The sequence below is a fragment of the Pleuronectes platessa genome, chromosome 17, assembly GCF_947347685.1.
Source record: "Pleuronectes platessa chromosome 17, fPlePla1.1, whole genome shotgun sequence".
In the NCBI taxonomy this organism is placed as follows: Eukaryota; Metazoa; Chordata; class Actinopteri; order Pleuronectiformes; family Pleuronectidae; genus Pleuronectes; species Pleuronectes platessa.
The window spans coordinates 4,613,212-4,632,287 of NC_070642.1; the positions used below are offsets into that span (position 1 = coordinate 4,613,212).

At 43.4% G+C, this 19,076-nt stretch overlaps 1 protein-coding gene across 2 annotated transcripts in view; it reads left to right on the forward strand.

The window, feature by feature from the left end:
• bach2b (BTB and CNC homology 1, basic leucine zipper transcription factor 2b) overlaps nucleotides 1–19,076 on the forward strand; it is a 90,063-nt gene that overhangs the window by 64,389 nt on the left and 6,598 nt on the right. For both annotated transcript variants that reach the window (XM_053445036.1, XM_053445037.1), the window contains 2 exons: nucleotides 8,289–9,788; nucleotides 18,119–18,325. In XM_053445036.1, the coding sequence (XP_053301011.1) occupies nucleotides 8,289–9,788; nucleotides 18,119–18,325 (1,707 nt within the window). The remainder of the gene's footprint in view (nucleotides 1–8,288; nucleotides 9,789–18,118; nucleotides 18,326–19,076) is intronic.

Below are 19,076 nucleotides of genomic sequence, written 5' to 3' on the forward strand. Positions count from 1 at the left end.
ATACCCAACTATATAGGTGACCTACTCTGCCCTGAGATGAATGTTATGGTCTTGTGTTGGTTCAGGAAGGTTGATAAGTGACATCTATCCACCACCTCAGGTCAAACAGAGGATCAGGGCTGGACCGATGAGATGGCGGCTTATCTGAGGGGGCCTCGCTGGGACACCATCACACACATATAGCCTATTAGACAGATGGTAGGAGGCAGGGACCAAGCCTTCCTTAAAGATGGGGGTTGGGTTGTAGAATATGAAGAGGGAACAGCACAGAGAGGAGTGAGATGGTGCGGCGGGAGTGCTGGCACTAATACCCAACCCCCTCGGTCCAGCAGGGGGTCTCTCTTTCTCTGCCAACACAAGGGCACATCTCAGCCCGTAAGCTGACAGAGAAGATGCTGAGTCTTTGTCTTGAGTGTGAGCGGCTGGGTAGAGGAGCACCTTGAGCAGCCGGCCTGCTGGGAGACAACGCGCAGTGGGATACCCATGGATATGCTCTTTAAATTTAACCTTCAAACCCAGCACAAAGAAGAAATGAACATCCCTCTTAATGAAAGGAAAATGTAGAATTCACCGGTCTGGGCTTAAAATTCTGCAATACGTGGTCACAAAAATAAAAAGCCTGGATTGTAATTGATTGCTCTGGCTCAAATGTGTTTGGTCAGAAACAAACAGCCCAAACACAATCTTGTTGTGTGTTAAACAGTCTAAAGCTGGGGTCATGTCCTCCAGAGTCTCTGGTCGCTACTGTAAGCTTAGGTAAGATTAGGATGTACACTATCTGCTTTAATCCCCAGTCAGGGGGAGGTTACTTACCCAAAGCTCAGCACCAGGAACATCTGAGTTTCTAATGACATAGAAAATGACACTTTACTTACACTTCTCAACATTTGTGTGAAACTGCATGAATTCACAGTGCTCAGCAACGACCCTTTTCCCGATGTCAAAAGTAACGTTATCTGGCAGCAAAACCCTGGTGATATTCCAATTGAAGGCAGTTTTGAGTCTTTATGGAAAGAATGGTTGTTTGGAAGGAAGAAAGGATGGAAAACCAATCATCAATCTGGAATGAAACCATGAGAATGATATAACAAAAATAAGGATGGATATGCAGAATCTCCACTTTAACTGGTTTTGTAATGTGCTAGTCATATGTGTGTGTGTGTGGGGGGGGGGGGGGGGGTTATCCAGGTGATGTTGCAATGTCTCATTATACTGAATTTATCAGTTTACTGTTTCTTTAATGCAGAGTGCTTTACAAATAAGAGGCTGTCTGATTGCTTACTGTATGTTTTGCTCCCGCTGTCTTTATCAAAGACTTTGCTTTGGCTTCGCAGCAGGCCTTTGTCCCTGCACAGTTCCTGTCATCTCCTCCGGCAAAACAGCTTAACCCACAATGGCGTCATGACAGTGTGCAGTGCAGCACCCGTTTCGTTTTCATTAGAGCTGTGACTCAGGCTCCTTACTGTTTGTCTGCGAACACAGAGGTTAATGTCAGGTTACTCAGCTGATGTTAAAGCGTCGGCTGCTGCCTCCAACGGAGATGCAGTGTTTTCTCTTGCACGGGGAAGCGCTCCATTGTCATGCCATGCCGCGTCTTCATTAGCATGCATGACATGCAGGAATTCACTGAAGCCCATTTGAATACATGAGTCCTCTCTACTATGAAGGCGAAAGGCTGATGTAAGAGAGGAGTGCTGGGTGAGGGAAGAGGGAGAGTTATTATGGGAGGGGAGGAGGGAGAGAGGGGAGGGTGATGTAGTATTGCTCAGCCTGTTTATAGAAGGATATTTGGCAGGCTTCCTCAAATTGTCATGTGAATCCACAGGGTTTGTGATTGGCCTCTGCCTGTAATTTCCTGCCCTGTAATGGTATCGCTTGTCCACTCCACATACATAGCACAGGGCTGTTAGACTAAAGTGGCCCCTATCTGTCCTGTTAAAATCTGTGTCTTTGTCTTAACTCATACACTAAGTAGTAAGTACTGCTAACAGCTGACGTGTTTCAAACATCATAGTGGCCAGCTAATGACCAGGAAACACTCCGTGTATCCTCTTCTTTGTTTACCCGTGAGTTTCCTTCATTGTCACCATCCCTCTCCCTCTCTCATTTGCCTCCGTCCACCGTGCCCCACTATCTTCCTCATCCCTCCCTCCGTCCTGTGTCGCTCCCTGTACGATTTCCTTCATTAGGCTGCTGTGCTGGTTGTAACAGTGGAGTAATCACATATGGTACAGGGCACACATAAAGATGTGCTCCCGCAGGCAGCAGCTGCTGATACTAGCTGAAAATAGATCCCTGGTATGCTCAGCACTTTTTCCTCGAGCAGCAGTGCTGTTTATCAGCAGCCTTGGATGCAGCCGGCCTTATTTAAGCTACCACTGCCTCACCATTGCGGTCGGCATGGTTCAATTTACCACACGGAACTCTGTGTGTGTGGGTGTGAGTGTGTGTGCGCATGCATGCTTATGAAGAGAAGCAGTGGTAGATATATCTGTGCACACTTTCAGATCACCGAAAGGCTTTTATGTATGTTGTTCTTTGTGTGTGGCATTGTGTGTGAGTAGAATCACTATTCATTTACCTCAACTGAGGCTAGTTTACAATAACAATTGGTGAAAAAATGAAACATGGATAGAAAGTATAAACTCCATTGTGCTGTCTCAACTGATAACACATTATTTGACTACTTGTTAATAATTAACCAAGTATAAGGGGTCAATATTGGTCCAGATAAATATTTTACACTGGTAATGTCATCTTCATTATCGTTAATTAACCGTTGATTGATTAATTTGCTGCTGGACCGATTGTTTAGTCGGACAATCCATCACACACAGCCGGTTTGTGTAGAGAGTTTGTCTGTGGTTGTTTGTGTGACAGTTCAGACTCATCAGGAACAACGTTTTTTTGTTCATTTGAACCAGTCGATCTAGTTTTGGTTTGTTTCTTAATATAACTATGAAGTAAAGTCTCAAGACCTAGAAAAAGCTAGAATATTTGTCTTAAATTGAAACTCTTTTAACTTCCCCAGATGTGTTTTAGCCTAAATTTGCTCTATGTAATTTGGAACTTTATTCCAACCATATTCAACCGACGTAATTTCTTCATGTCTAACCTTCTCACATTTCACTGGAAACTCATTAGTCACTTAACAAATCCTCAAAAAAGAGAATTAAAATATTTAGAAACAAAATGGTATTTGTTACACATTGTGTGAAGTGAATACAATTTTAAAATGTCTTTGTAGCTGCAAAAAGCTTTCTCTGCCCTGAGCTAAACTAGGAGTTTAAATTTTGAAAGGTGATGTAAAGGAACTCATTAAAAAAAATGCCTTTAGTTGCATTATGCTAAAAGTAGGAGCCAGGCCTTGTGGAGGCTAGCTCATACAAGTGCTAAATCAAAATATCAGTGCCTCATCTGCACAGATTTGATCCATCCTATCATATTATCATTACGTCTAAAACGGCCTTATTTTTCTATGGATGTTTTATAATGGTAAATCACTGGAGGGTGCCTTCAATGCAGAAATAATATACTGAATTTATCAATATCATCAAGATCACACAGCGGCATGATTGTGAAGATAAAAGCGGCACACACAGCAAAGTATTGCTGATGGGTAGAGAAAATTTAGATTCATCGGGTTCATTAATGCAGCATGTTCAGAAATGTGTGTGCTGCAGCGGGAGTGTAGTGGATGTGCTGTGCTCATCAGTAGAGCAGCTCGTCCAGTCAAAGCCTCTACCCTCCCCCCAATACATCACACTCACTCACACACACTCCCACCCCCTAACTGTAGCGCAAGCAGGTGCACACATACACTCACAAGCCCCCAGCATGGATATGGAGTCAGCAGCTTCCTCTTCACAATGACTGATGCTTACAGTGCCGTTGGATTGTCTGTTAGCCGGAGCTCACTGCTTCAGACCAGAGGAATACTGGAAAATACAGGCTGTGGATGGACTGGGTTAACATAAGAAGGAGATTCAGCCATCACAACCAACTGGAGTCACCGTGCAGATAAAAAAACACTGAAATATCTTAATTTAAGTGTTTATAGTTGGCCAACACATTGTACGCTGTATGCAAACAGATGTGTATTTACCATATGTCACATCAGCTAAGTCTGCTGCTGGCATTGTATTTTAGATCATAAACATTTGGCTGTTTGAAATCATATCACAGCAACAAAGAAACCAGCAGATGTGTGAATGAAACAAAAACAGATTTAAGCCCAAATGAGACATGGCAACAGCAAACACATCTAATGACACAAGCACAACTTGCTTTTTACAGCACGGTTGATCAAAAGCGGTCACTGCTTCTTTGGCAATGTGGGTAAGAGGACCGCAAGTGGTGATCTATAAAGCAAACTTGGAAATATCTCAAGCCGTCATGGGCCAGCTGAAAGAAGAATGGAAAGATTTGACAGCTCTCGCTTGGAATGAGCTGCACCAAATTTCACTGCAAATAACAAGAAACATGAATTCATCCTGTTTTAAGAGAGACTCACAGATAACAGTGGTTTTGTGGAAGAGAACAATGTGCAATGGAGGGCCTAGAGGTTATGATGCTTCTCAATGGGTTTATCATAGGATGATCATTGGGACCTGTCAAATGCTTTGACTTCCACAGTCACCAGATTCCAACACAGATGAACACCTCAGGGAGATTTTGGAGTGATGTGTCAGACAGCACGCTCCATCGTCTGCCCTGTAGAAATCCACACACTTGGAGAATCTAAATGCATAGGTGATTTAAAATCATCATTAAAGATGTTTAACAGATAATGTTAACAGCATGGTAACATTGAAATAGTTTTGCCTTTAAAATCTATTTTTAATCTGAAAGAACTGTTTTTAAAAGGCAACTCTAATGTCATCATTTTAAAAGGAACTAAACCAACATAAAAACGACCAGTAGCATTCCTCATACCAAATCACTCCAATCAAATTCTGCCACCACATTATATAAACATAGTGGTTAAAATGCAAGTGACTGATTTATAGCTCCACCACAGTCACAAGCATAGGGCTGTAGCTACCATTTACACATTAAAATGTCTTAAAAAGACTGGACGAACAGTAGGATACAAAGAGATGATTATATGATTCTAAATGTTCAAAAGAAAATGTATAGTTTTAAACAAGGCCATGGTATGTTGCCTGTTACTGATGCAGTGACACATGCAGCAGCAATGTGGTTATCAAAATGTTGACTTTTTATCCAATTCTAGATATTGGTCCTTTTTAACAAATAACTTTATCCAGATGAAACATGTTAGTCATCAGACATCTGGATCTTACTTTACCTTCTGTCTGATGAGCACAGATGTAATCAATGGTCGTGAACAGATGTAATCAATGGTCCCGAACACAACAACTCCCATGGTCCCACACTACTTCAGAACATCACCAAAATCTGTCTTATTGTTATTGTTTTTAATGTAGAGACCCCCAACAGCAGATAATATCAGATAATGCATTAAACCACATTATCCCCATTTGTATTTTGGATTCATGTTCCATCTGCTGGCAGAGCCACATTCTTCCCAGTCTTCTGAGCCTTAAGCATGTATTATCTCTGACTTCAGAAAGAATTCTGCTATATAAACCAGGAAGAAGTCAATAAAGTATTGGCTCTACTGGGGTTTTGACCTCTGAAAAACAATAGGCAGCCAGCTAATGAACATGATATAAATCTTCCAGAAAATCCACAAGGCCCTGAGACTTTAATAGATTATCAGACTTATCCAGATGACCTTAAGCTATCTATACTGACATCTTTTAGTTTCCTTACCAAACAATTTTTTCTCGGACCAAAACAATCCACAGAGTTAATTTTGTATTTCAAAGCTTGATAGCAGAGAAAATAAATTCTGTTTTACTAGTGAGGTGTCTGGCAGAGATTGGAGGACCTCTGGAAGCTGCTGCCGATCTCGCACAGCGAATGCTGTTCCACTATGGGTTAATTCATGTTCTCGTTTTCGGACAACAAAGGCCGCAAAACAATCAGCAAACTGTGGGCTCATTAAAACCACATGGGAATGCTCATCCCTTACATCTATAAGCCTCTGTTAGGTTTCGTAAAAAAGCGTTTACATTAGTCAGACCCTGAAAAGACACTTTGCAAACATACCGCCCTAGATTCAAAGGGAATCGATTGTAATTGCGTTTGTGAGCGCACCTTTTCTCCATGTGTGGTTTGATCACATTCCCTGAGTGTCTAAACAGTAATATGTTTGTCACCAAGGAAATGAACAAAGGTAAGAGATTGGCTGCAGGGATTGGATTCTCGAGCCTGACTTAAGTGATGAACGCAACCTAGTGTGAACCTCACGTTAATCTCTAAACAGCAGACAAGCCCTCTATTACAGCCAGCTCCCGTGGCTCCTTTCTCTCGTCTGTGTGCTCAGTGACAGCAGAGGGCAGTCTGGACGTCTGCAGGCTCAGGAGTTTACCTAATTATCTGGCATTAAGTCTAAATGGAAGGCTTCCCTCTTTCATCCCATGCCACATGGCCACAACAGGGATAAGCCACAGTCTTACAAACCATTAGGCTTTACAGGCACTTGACCTGAGGATGCAGGGCACTGACACAGAAAGTGAGGCAGTGGGGGCAAGTCTTGATTAGAGCACAGTAAAGAGCTATGCTAGAAATATTCATTTCATTGTGAGGACAAAACTAACTCTTTAACTGAGGTTTAACCAAAGTACAATGCGGTTGAAAATAAACATCATTATTTTGTCCATGAGACCTGCAGTGTAGTGTGAAGTGGCAAATGTTCTCATTGTGATTGGATTCATAATCAGATTTGTTTTGTTCATGACCACATAGTTCCTGACTTAAATAATAGTTTTTGGAGTTTCAACAAATTTTTTAGGCTGCTTGTGCTCAAACAATATTTAGCTAACTTAGCCTTCATTTGGTATCAGTTTCATAGGTTCTGTAACTGATACTAAACCTCACTATCACGCTGTAAAAACTCTGTAAATTCGCTGTCATAAAGAATGGCCATCATTTGGCCTTCTAGCAACACACTTAAGGCCCGATTTCTACTCCCCCTGCATCTGAAATTGAATCATGAAACTGAATGAATGTAAAGCAGCGTTTGTGTTTAGACATCTTTCCTTGAGTAAGTACAGGTTTTTCCAATATAAAGCAGTAACCGGAATGGATATACGCAAAACCAATGGCACTACCACAGCAGTGTTAATTTTGGCAGCTATTTTTGATTTAGTCTTAGTCTTAGTCTTTTGACGAAAATGAAAATTAGTTTTAGTCACATTTAGTCATTTTTATCCTTCTTAGTTTTAGTCTAGTTTTAGTCGACGAAATCGAATTACATTTTAGTCTAGTTTTAGTCACATTTAATAGCCACATTAAACGCCTTTTCTATAAAAACATATAGCTGCAGCCTAATAGCTTAAAAATATATATTTAGTTTTAAATGTGAAAACAAAAAGTGAGAGCAGGTCAGACTGGAGGCGAACACAGAAACTGCAGCTCGGTTCAAACCAACTGCAGCTTCAGCTCTGATCAAGAAGCTGCGGCGCTGATCTCTGAGCAGCTGAGACCAGAGAAACTCTGTGTTTTCACTGTTTCCATAGTTAAGAAGCAGTCAGTCACTGAGCGGCTGCTCCACGAGAACGAGCTCTGCTTTTACTGTGTCTCCCTGAGCGAGTGCGCAGGATGGGGGGCGGAGCTACGGACCGGTCCGCTATCTGGGAGCGCACAGACACACACACACACACAGACACACAGACTCACTCGCCCGCTACTGATACTTCATGACGGCCTGATACGATGATGTTTTAAAAATTATTGTGACTTAGTCAACCACCAACATTTTCGTCTCGTCTCGTCAACGAAAGTTAAAATAGATTTAGTCATAGTTTTTATTTTCAAAGATCCGTTTTCGTTACGTCTTCGTCTCGTCTTCGTCATGGGAAAAGGGTCGTTAACGAATTTTTTTCGTTATAGTTTTCATCAACGAAATTAACACTGTACCACAGAGCACACAGAGGTGGACTGCTGGAATATCCCACAGGTTGTTATCATGAACATGAGGATGGACACACAACCTGCCAACATTCCCAGAGCACCAGTTCTTATTTACTGCTGTATACAGTAGAATGTTCAATGCTGACCTGATAAAAAGATTAACTGGTACTTCACAGTGTTTGTTTATGGTTGTTGGAGCTGTCAGGATATCTCACCACACTTCAAATGCTCTGAACAATCGCTGTGCTGATGTTAATGCTGGCAATTTCCCTGTTTTTTTGCAGGTCACTGCCAGGGGATTTGCCCCATTGTTGCAGTTTGCCTACACTGCTAAGCTGTTACTCAGCAGAGAAAACATCCAGGAGGTCATCCGCTGTGCCGAATTCCTGCGCATGCACAACCTCGAGGACTCATGCTTTCGCTTCCTGGAGGCTCAACTGCGCAGTGAGAATGATGGCCTGCTGCCCTACCACAAGGTGGCTGCGGTGGCAAACAACACAGAGGATGAGAGCATGCAGCCAGAGACGGAGAGGCCCACCTCCCCTAGGGCGCAGAAGTGTGCTGATGCCCTTAGCTCCTTTCGATGCCCTGAAAATGATCGGCTAGCAATTGCTATTCCAAGTAACTTCACGGATGGCCGGCTGGACTTTGATAGACATGGAGTGTCAGACCTGCCACGATGCCCCAAGTACAGAAAATACCAGTGGGCTTGCAACAAGCACAATAATGACAACTCCTCACACACCAGTACCTCAGGTTTTCCAAGCACATTAAAGGAGAGCAGCATTGGTGGGGCAGTGGCAGGTCAGGGGAAGCTGCCTTTGGCACAGATCAAAGTTGAGCCACAGGTGGAAGAAGAAGCCATCTCATTGTGCCTGTCAGGGGATGAGCAGGATGTCAGGGATAGGGACATTGTGACAGCTATGGAGATGGATAACCCAATATCTATTGAAAGAACCAAGAGAACCAAGTCTCCTTCATGCCTCCGAGCCCTCTTCAAGAAAGGGGTGGACCTCCCCAGCCTGCCCAACACATCACAGCAGCTATTCGCCAACAGACTTGTTTGCCTCCAGGACAAAGGAAACTCTCAGGGAGATCATAAAAAAGACTTAGGGCCTTTCACTGGGGAGCTGGGTCTGTCTCTTACATCCCCAAAGGACATTGACGGTTTCCCAGCAGGGTTGTCTCTCAAATCTGCTTCCTGTGATGGGGTCTGCAAACAGGAAGTCGAGCTAGACCGTCGTAGTGTCATATTTTCCTCAGGGGCCTGCAAACGTCTGGGAACCCCAGCGCATTCCTACCCAGGAGGGAACTCTTTGGAGATGGAGCTCTCTGAGCACATGCCAAAGGGCCTTTGGGCTGGATCCAGCCAGTCTCTCCCCACCTCCCAGACCTTTTCTCCCAGCACCACCTCCACTGAACCTCCACTTCTATGCCGCCCACGGCCCAACACCAGCTGCCCAGTGCCAATCAAAGTATGCCCGCGCTCGCCAACTTGTGAGACACGCACCAGGACTTCCAGCTCCTGCTCCTCATACTCCTATGCTGAGGACGGCAGTGGAGGCTCTCCCTGTAGCCTGCCACAATTTGAGTTCTCCTCTTCACCATGCTCCAATGTGCCACGGTGCCTCAATGTGGACCAGCAGGAGCAAAGTGTGGGAGGGGATACCCTTTTTAACCAAGGGCAGCCCAAGATCAAATGTGAGCAGTCGTACGGCACCAACTCTAGCGACGAGTCAGGGTCCTTCTCAGAGGGAGACAGCGTACAGGAGCGGGGTCCAGAGGTGAGTGTAAAACATTGTCTTTCACATGTAACACAATGACACATCACACTCAATTCCACCATGGCTAATTATATTGCAATGCCCTGCTCTCCAGGTCTGCATTAGCAGTCATTAAATCATCATGTAATTGAAGTAGGAGTGTTCAGTACAAGATTTACAGCACCACCAAAGGGCACAGATGTGCTTTGATATTATTAATCTGCTTTATGCTCTGCTGGAGATCTGTCTAATGAGTCTGAATATGTGAGCCCAAATGCACTAGGACACTCTAAATACATGGGGATGTGGTGCTGTTTTTAAGAGTGTGATTGGTTGATCATCCTAGCTGTGAGTAGAGCATTTGTGAAAAGCACTGCAGGCGATAGAGGGGTCAGGATTCTCCCAGGGTAGACCTGCCCTCTGAAGTGATTCCCTCCGGTAATGTTTTTCCCTCTGCCAGTGCCAACAAGTCTAACTAGCAAATTTTATCCCAGTAGAAGCACTGACATCTATAATCCGCCTCCATAAATCTGCATATGCTAATTATCTGTGTAGTCCAGCCAACTTCTGACATTTCTGATCTATCAACAATTAGCTGTGATACTCAGCCGCAGTGAAGGTGCACAATGCGTTGCGAAAGGATTACAACCAATACATCACAGCAGTGCTGTGCTCCGGAATGTGAGTGGGCGAGAGGTTGCGCTCAGTCTCTTGACAGGACCGTAGTGCAGTTTGACAGTGCTGGCAGTGACGGATAAATAGCCAATCCTCTAATCGTCCTCCCCTAATCCCCCTTGGCAGACATCTTCCAAGCTGCAGACTAGACGACTGTTGTTGTTTACCAGGTAAAGATCAGTGAGGGACTCTAATTCACAGGTGCAGTGCCGCGCAGTTGTAATAACATGAAGTGAGCCGATTACCCACCTGAGACAATAAAATGATTTCACAAAGAACACCTTTGCTACCTCATAGAGCTGCTGTTTACTTTAATGATCAGATTAGTTCCATCTGCATCTAACATATAATTATTATTGTTGTTGCCAGATGAAAACCCCCTCTCGCTAAAATGTATCAAACACTGTTAAACACTTGGAACTGGAGCTCTGTTTTTTTTTTGTTTTTTTATAGAGCATCATATTTTGGCTGTTGTGTAGCTTGAAATTACAAACTTTTGGCATCACGTTACCACCAGGCCGGCTTGGCTCTTGTACATTCAGTGATGTCTACCTTGCATAGACAGAAATATTTTCAGATGATCTTGGTGGAGAGGCCTGTTTAAAGTGCACATAGGAGATAGAGAGGTAGCGAGAGAGAGAGAGAAACTAGTGTGTTTCCATGGTGATCAGATTGACAGAGCATGCTGGTGTGTTGGGAGCTATAAGACAGGATTGTGCTTCTCCACGGAAATAATTCAGTTCCACTGCACAGAGTTGCAAGATAAAGAGGCTCAGCAGTAATGTGTAATTATTACCTTCCGAGCATGACCCATCGCCATCAGATTTATGGGACTCTGAAGGGCCTGCTGAATGTGCTGCCGTATATTATGTGGGATTGATTTACAGCACTGAGCTGTCAACCCAGCTCAAAAAGGACTGCAAGACATATCAGTTGCCTTTTGTGCTGGCGAGACTGTGTTTATATACTGTATGTAAGTGTCAGCCATTGTAGACCGTCCATTACTCCACACAGTATTGACTCATACAGGGTTATCTGCCAGCTCTTGACTAACTATCACAAGCTGTTGATAACATTCATCATGAATGAATGTCTCCCAGATCTGCCTGCTCTACTGTTTATTGTGCCGGTCTTATAGTGGAGGTCACAGAGGGGTAGTTACAAAAGGAGGTTCCGTGTCAGGTTACTTCTCTCTGGCCTTCATGTGGTGAAGAAATGCTACCTCATGCTTCCTGGGGCACTTGTTTTTCCTACCACCTTTCTCAGTAATTCGGGTGTACAGACAAACACACAGAGAAGGCCGTCCTCTCCGTGTGTGCTGAACAAATAAATAGCAGAGGGGGAAAGCTGCTTTGGTAAAAAATAGCTGTGGCCCAGAACTGTGGACTAGACACAATGAATACTGATGAGGAAGGAAGTTATTAAAGTGCAGGCTTGTCTGATCAGTGCGTTGTCATTCAAGGTAGCCAGAGTCACTTGAGGTCTCTGGGCAGCTCCAGCTCCGTGGTTATGGGCTGCTGCCTTCATGTGAGCTGCATCTGTGGAGAGAACTATCAGAAGCTTCACACAGACAGCAGACATAGTCACCTTAAAAAGACTTAAGCCAATGACACATTCTTCTCTCCGGCTCTCTGAGGGGAAGTTCATAGTGTCATGTTTAGATTCTTGAGTGAATTAGCCGTAGCCTACTTTTATGACAGATGTCATGTCTGTTTAAATCAGTGTAGGTGTGACTTAGCCTAACTTCTTTGTAACAGCAATGATTGGATTTACTTTCTAATTATGGCTTTAATTGGCTTTACAGGTCTTGATTTGTGATTTAATTTTGCAGCAGAACCACAGGACAGGTCTCAAAACAGAGTAGTTCTGATATTGCAATCATGCAGGTCAAAGCTAATGTTATGTGGGCTGCAACAATCCCACTTGGATTTAACAACTCTGAAGGAGAAATTGCATCTACAAGCATCTGGACGTACAGAGATGCACAATACACGGCACGCAGAAACATTTGTTCCTCAGTCTGTCTCCTTCTCTCTTTGTGTCTCTCCGAGTTGCAGCTCCGAGTTGCAGCGTAGGCGTTGAGCTCATTTCAGTTCATCGTCTGGCCGCTGAGGTGCTAATATTGATCTCAGAGCGAGTGGGAGGAATAATGAAGCAGTCCTGATACATCAGCACACAGTTTTTTGTTTGTTTTGTTCCGTTGTTTTATAAATGCAAAGAATATATATTAAAAAAAAAACATGAAGTAGAAGTGTTCAATATCGTACGAGCCTTGGACAATGACAGAGATGCTCTACTGACTTGGCTGTGGTCAGAGTCCGATTTGCCTTTCATCCCAGGGGACTATGGTTCATTTAGTTAAAGCAATCTGACAATATCTGTTAGTGTTCACTGTGATAAAAGTGTTTTTTGTTAATACATTAATGGCTAAATTATGTAAACCATTACAAACACTTGTCTGTAATGTCTCAATGATGATGAGTGCAGCTGAATGGAAAACAGGTTTCGACATTTCAAGTCAACATTGGTGGGATGTTTGTTCCCTTCTTAAATCTATATTTAACAACAGGGACATGTATAAAAATGTACTTATGCTAACACATGGAGCCTTATTTTGTAGCCTACCAAGTACACAGAGGGATCCTTGTTCAAACTGAGCAACAGAAGTTCTATATAACCCAAGTGTTTTTCTTTGAAATCTATATTTACCTACCTTGATTCATATACGAAGAATGTAGTGACAGGGTAATGAGATACTCCTGAATCGATCCTGAAGTATGTGTTGCATCACTCTGGAGCGCTGAGATAAAAATAGAGACCTTAAAGAGGATACTTCTATTTGTTGAGTCTGCACAGAAGAGGACAGTGAGTGTAGTGTGCGATTGGGCTGGACTGGAGATCCCACGGGATTCTGCTAGAGCTGAGCTACAGCAAACTAGGAGGGCCCTCAGGGCCAGCCGGGGCACAGAAACATCTCTATTCCTCTGCAGGGCTTTACATCCTGTGGTCGACTAGGACATTTATCATCCAGCTAATTTACAGTGGTAATCTGAGAGATTCTTCTTGTGTTGCTTTTGGCCACATCCTTGCAGCTTGGCGGCGAGGGCCATGGTGTTTTTGCACTCTGATTCTGAGAAATAGCTTGGCAATCAAACAGCGTGTCCAATGCTGAAAAGTTTGTGTTGGGGATTTTCTGTTAATGAAGTTTGACACTTTTTTTCATGAATTTCCCCATGCGTTTATTCCAAATATTGCAGTTGCTACTGCCAGTACATTAAAAAAGGATCAGTAGATTTTTCCATGGAAATATGTACATAAATTTCAATGCTTCTAGCATAAATAAAGTTTTTAATGAAGCTGGTAGAGGTATAAATAAACATTCATGATTACATCATTCAGCAATAATAACAACCGTAATTTATTCATCTGAAAATGTTTCAGATTATTACTATAATCCCCGGGATAGAACAGTTACGACTGAACTGCTCATTGGTTCCTTCATTAAGATCTAACCCAGCACATGCATGTGTATTGTCGCATTATAATCTCATTTATTAGCATGTGCAATGTAGCAAGGTTAATTACAGAGATACTTCAGAGACACAATATGCGATCTCATTTGGTTTTGTATTAGATAAGGGACAAGTGTTACACAGACCTGGAGCAGAGGTGTCAGGCAGCAATCACTTTAGAAAATTGCTTCAGCCTCGAATGAAAACTGACAGAGGAAATATCAGAGTGCTGACAGCCCCGGGGCCTCTGTGTGAAACGGCTGTGAATGGAGTAAGTGCTTTGGTGTGAATGAAGTGAGTGTTAATGTCTTCAGAGCAGGTCAAGAGACTGTAGGGGAGCACAGAGTGACCCCTTCCAGTGTGGGTCATCGGCGGAGCTGTCCCACCCTGCTATTACAGCTCACCTCAGGTCTCCACCTGACTCAGCTCAGCAGCGGCCCAGCCTGCGATGTCATGCAAAGATATCCTATTAACTGCTACTTCAAATGTTTTATGTATGCTTTATTGCGAGAGTTTACAAAGTCTTTCTGCTCATCCTCAACAATGTAAGTTCGTCTCTTTTAGCCCAACACAATCGTATCCACATTTTCAATGATGGAGGGTCCCCCCCTCATGGTTTGAAGAAGTCAAAAGTCAAAAGACATACCGATATATTTGAGTTTGACATGTAAAAGGACTTGTGATAAACCTGCCTGACAACATTTTATAACATCCCAAAAGGGATTTTGGATATTTGCACATTCCCATTAACATTGAAAAAATTGAGTATTTTATCATAGCACCAAAAGCTGGTAAACTCACTGCAACAATATTCATCAAGAAGTAGTTCCAGCAGTCAATCTCCCTAAAACTGCAAAATATTTAACTTTATAGTCTATAGGGTAAGGCAATTTGATACAGCATGTGGATTAATGAACATTTTATCTGACTCTTAGAAAGAAAATAAGGGATTTCTCTAGATGAAAGTATAGTTTTGAAGGAACACAGAGCCCTCTTTGTACTGTAGGCACATATATGTGTACTCTCTTCTACAGATAAGATACAGATAATGTATTTTCAATAGTTTAAAAGAAAAATCATCGTTATTACAACTTAGTTTGTTGGTTGGAGTCAATTTGTCCTACACATATTCACATTTGTTCCAATATCATAAAAAGGTCCAGACTGTATAAGCTTTGCACACCTGCATGTGGGCAGTTTATCACTTGCAAAAACAGCAGATCTGTTGAAGGAAAGTCAAAGACGTGTCCTGAAGACACACTGTCGTGCCGAAATGTGAACCTTCACCCTATGGTCTCAGATCACATGCATCCTTGAGCAGGGTTTTCTTCACAGACCACTTAGTGTTTGCCTGCATTCATTCTTCCCACTGTCCTGACCACTCCTCCTGTCCCTGCCATTAAGAACCTTCCCCGATGCCATGAGGCTGCCACCACCATGCCTCACCATGGGGATGATAACCAGCTGCAGGGCTGCATTTCCCCCAGACTCACTCCAAACAGTGAAACAGTCGTGTCATCAGACCAGAGAATCTTTTCTCTCACTCTCTCAGTCATTTTAAATGCCATGTAGCAAACTCCAAGCAGGCTGTCATTTAACTTGTATGTAAAGTGGCTTCTGTCTAGCCACATGACTAAAGGCCTGATTGATGGAGTGCTGCTGAGCTGGCTGTCCCTCTGGCGGGTTCTCTTATCTTTGCAGTGGACATTGTAAGAGTGATCATTGAGTTCTCGGTCAACTAACCAACCAGACCAACGCCCTTCGTCTCGTTTCGCCAATTCTAGAGGAATCCAAACTTCCATTTCACAAACATTCTGGATACTATGTTTGAGAAATTTCAGTTTATTTAATTTTAATACATTTATCTTTGTCATTGCTATTGAGTGGTCAATCTACATCACAATGAAGTGAGTAAAAATGAAAGAGTGTGAAAAACCTTCAGTATGTAAAAATGATCACGTTACTTCTTTGACTGAATCTTCCCTTTGTCCCACATTTTGTTGTATTTTGAGATAGAATTTGAGCCTTGAACATCCATTATGTCTGGCCGGTGTCAGGGCTGGGCCCCAGCACAGCGCTGGTCCTGATAATAGATGAGCCCTACTTCTCACTCTGTACCCCACTTGCAGAATAATGACCCAGAGGAAGAGAATGACCGAGGGAAGGGGGAAGGAGGGGGGGATGAAGAGAATTGAGGAATAAATGTAAATCCAGAACGTTGGGTGTGAATTTATGACCGCGGTGGAAGTGTACTCAGTCATTGCAGCTCTGCCACTGAACTGGTTCTCATGGTGGGTGGCTAAATTTAGCCATCCCCTGTGTACCAGTGACTGGTGCATGCAGGGGGAAAAGAAACTAGCACAAGGTTGCTGCGTCTCCTTCCCCCTTGACTGGTCTGGACAAAGATCTCATCAGATCCTGTGGCGGTAAAGCCTGCACTCCTGTCTCTGCTGTGCAGTGTATGCTAAATAAGCTATCTAATCACAAAGATAGTCATCAGATCCTCTGCTTTACTTGAAGCTGGCAGCTCGCACTGATGTTTTATAGCCCTCCCGTCACCTCGCTTTGAGGCTTGAGTTGTCATGCCCTGGCAAAGAAGCGAGAGCCCACTGTGGCCTTGAAAGCTTGGGGGTCATTATTTATTCATGTGTCTGCATGCAGATGTTGAGCTGAGATGAGAAATAGGGCTCCTGGCGGCTCAGAGGGCTGCATTTCTAACGAGGAAACTCAAGCTATTTTCTCTTTCAGAGACAGATTGACGTCTACATTTGCAACGCTGTGAGGAGTAATTTAAATTCTGTCATGAGTAGGCACCTTGCTTTATCCCCCTGTGTGCCGAGCTTACACCAGGTGACACCTCAGCCACTTCTGGGCTTCGGTATGGAGAAACATTGCTGAGCTGCCTCTGCTGCAGCCCCTGCTTGCAGTCATCTGAGCGTTTAAGGGTCTCCGGGGAGCCTCTGGCCCCGCTTCAGCAACCAGGTACATTGGGAATGGAGTCGCATCCCCTGCTCCTTCCCCCCCACTCCTCCTCCTTTGTTTGGCTTTGTTCTTCCTGAGCTCCGCGGAGTCAGCCATAGGGAGGGAAAGGGAGAGGAGAAAGAGAGAGCTGCAGCTCCTCTCATCTCTGCCAAGCTCTCCGGCTGTCTTCCTCTGGCTCTTTGTTATGCCTCTGCTGCTTCCCTCGCTGCCTAAAGCTACGGCTCCCTGGTGCACACAGATACCACTGGGGTGGATCTGCCTATGATGTGCTTATCATAAGGTTTGCCATCACCTCAGGGAGAGAGGCTGACTTGTTGTAGCTCTTCAAACTGAGAAAAATAAAGAAAAAAAGCATACCGCCTCACGTTAGCTGAGGTGTATCTGGCTTTGTGCTCGGCCAAATCACTGCCTTATTTATTGCACACATTTTTTTGTTATGCAGCCAGTAAGGAGGGCTGCAGATATTCATGATCCCAGAAAGCACCTGACAATGATTTGGATCAGGTTGACGAGTCACTTCCCCCAAATCCTGGCAGACTCTTCGATCAGATTGAGACGCGCTGTTCCAGGACAGATGGAGTGGGACTCTTTTCTTGGATCACCTTTTCCCCTCTGCTGGAGAATGTGCTACATGTTCAGACAGAGCTGAAGGCTTCGCTCAAGTCCTGCTCTTGGTGTGGAGCGGTGCTCTTGTCCCACCTTGTGGTCAAATGTGGCAACTGCCTCACTGCAAGTGCACACAGTCGTACTGTACATTGATTTCCCTGGAAAAATACTCTTTATGAGCTTTAACCCTTCATTAATCTCCCTCATTTAGACACATCCCACATGTGACTTTTACTAGCTTTTATTAAAAAATTGTAAAATTCAAAGCAGAAACTGTGGAAATACTGAGGTCATGATACTTTCCTCTCACGGTGGCTTTGCTGCACCCGATAGAGACTCACTCCCTGCAACATGAACGACCACAACCTCTGACAAAGAATATGAGAATAAGAATGTGCCTGTTGGTGGCATGGTTAAAAAGAGTATCAGTGGGATTAATAGATTAAACATTGTCAAAATAAATTTTTACTTTAACTGTATGAGCAATGTCTATCCATCTAAATTACTGCTGTAAAATAAAACAAACTTAATCTGTCTAATGGATGATGTGACTTATCTTTTTTGTCCTTTTTCCAGGTGAAGCTCCCTTTCCCCGTAGATCAAATCACAAATCTTCCAAGGAATGACTTCCAAATGTTGGTGAAAATGCACAAACTGACCTCGGAGCAGCTGGAGTTCATCCATGACGTGAGGCGGCGGAGTAAGAACCGCATCGCCGCACAGCGCTGCCGCAAGAGGAAGCTGGACTGCATCATGAACCTGGAGTGTGAGATCAGGAAGCTGGTAAGTGGACTGCTTCAATCAGCACCGACTATGAGACCCCCATGTCTTCATTATGGCATCAAGAGTAACAGCAACCTCACAGCAAATTAACTGATGATGAGATAAAATACCTCAGGACGGATTGTGGTTGTTTGATGCAGCTCCATTCTGTCAGCACTTCAGAATGCCCTCTGGTGTGAGTGTTTAAAACTGGGAGGCTTTGATTTTTTGTGTCAGCCTCAAGATGTGTTACAGCCTCTGTTAAAGGTCCCCAGGTTTTAATTACCACAATAAAATTTGTATTATAAACAACCTTTAAACAGCACAGTTCACACGACTGACAGTTAGGATGGAAAAGTTGGAGAATTTCCTGATAACCTCATAACAATCAAAATTAAAAAAGAAAAATGTTCAGGATATCGTAGGGATGTTAGTGGACATGGGCTGTGTGGACCTCTAGTGGCAGGACATTTGAACTGCAACAACACCAGACACAACACCAGACACAACAGCCACATAGTATTGATTTTATTTGTATAATGAGGCCGAAGTGTTTTAACATTTTTCAGCAGAAATGTTGAAATGATTCTCTGCGCTTTTCAATGGCATGAAGAAAACTTTGAACTTTCCATATCTGGAACATTTCTGATACTGATAATGGTTCTGTCACATTGCCACTCAACATCAAGAAGAGTCTAGATAAAGAGAAAATTAACCAACCCCAAAACAACGTAAACTAAGTCAACTGTACACTGGGGATATTGCATTGCAT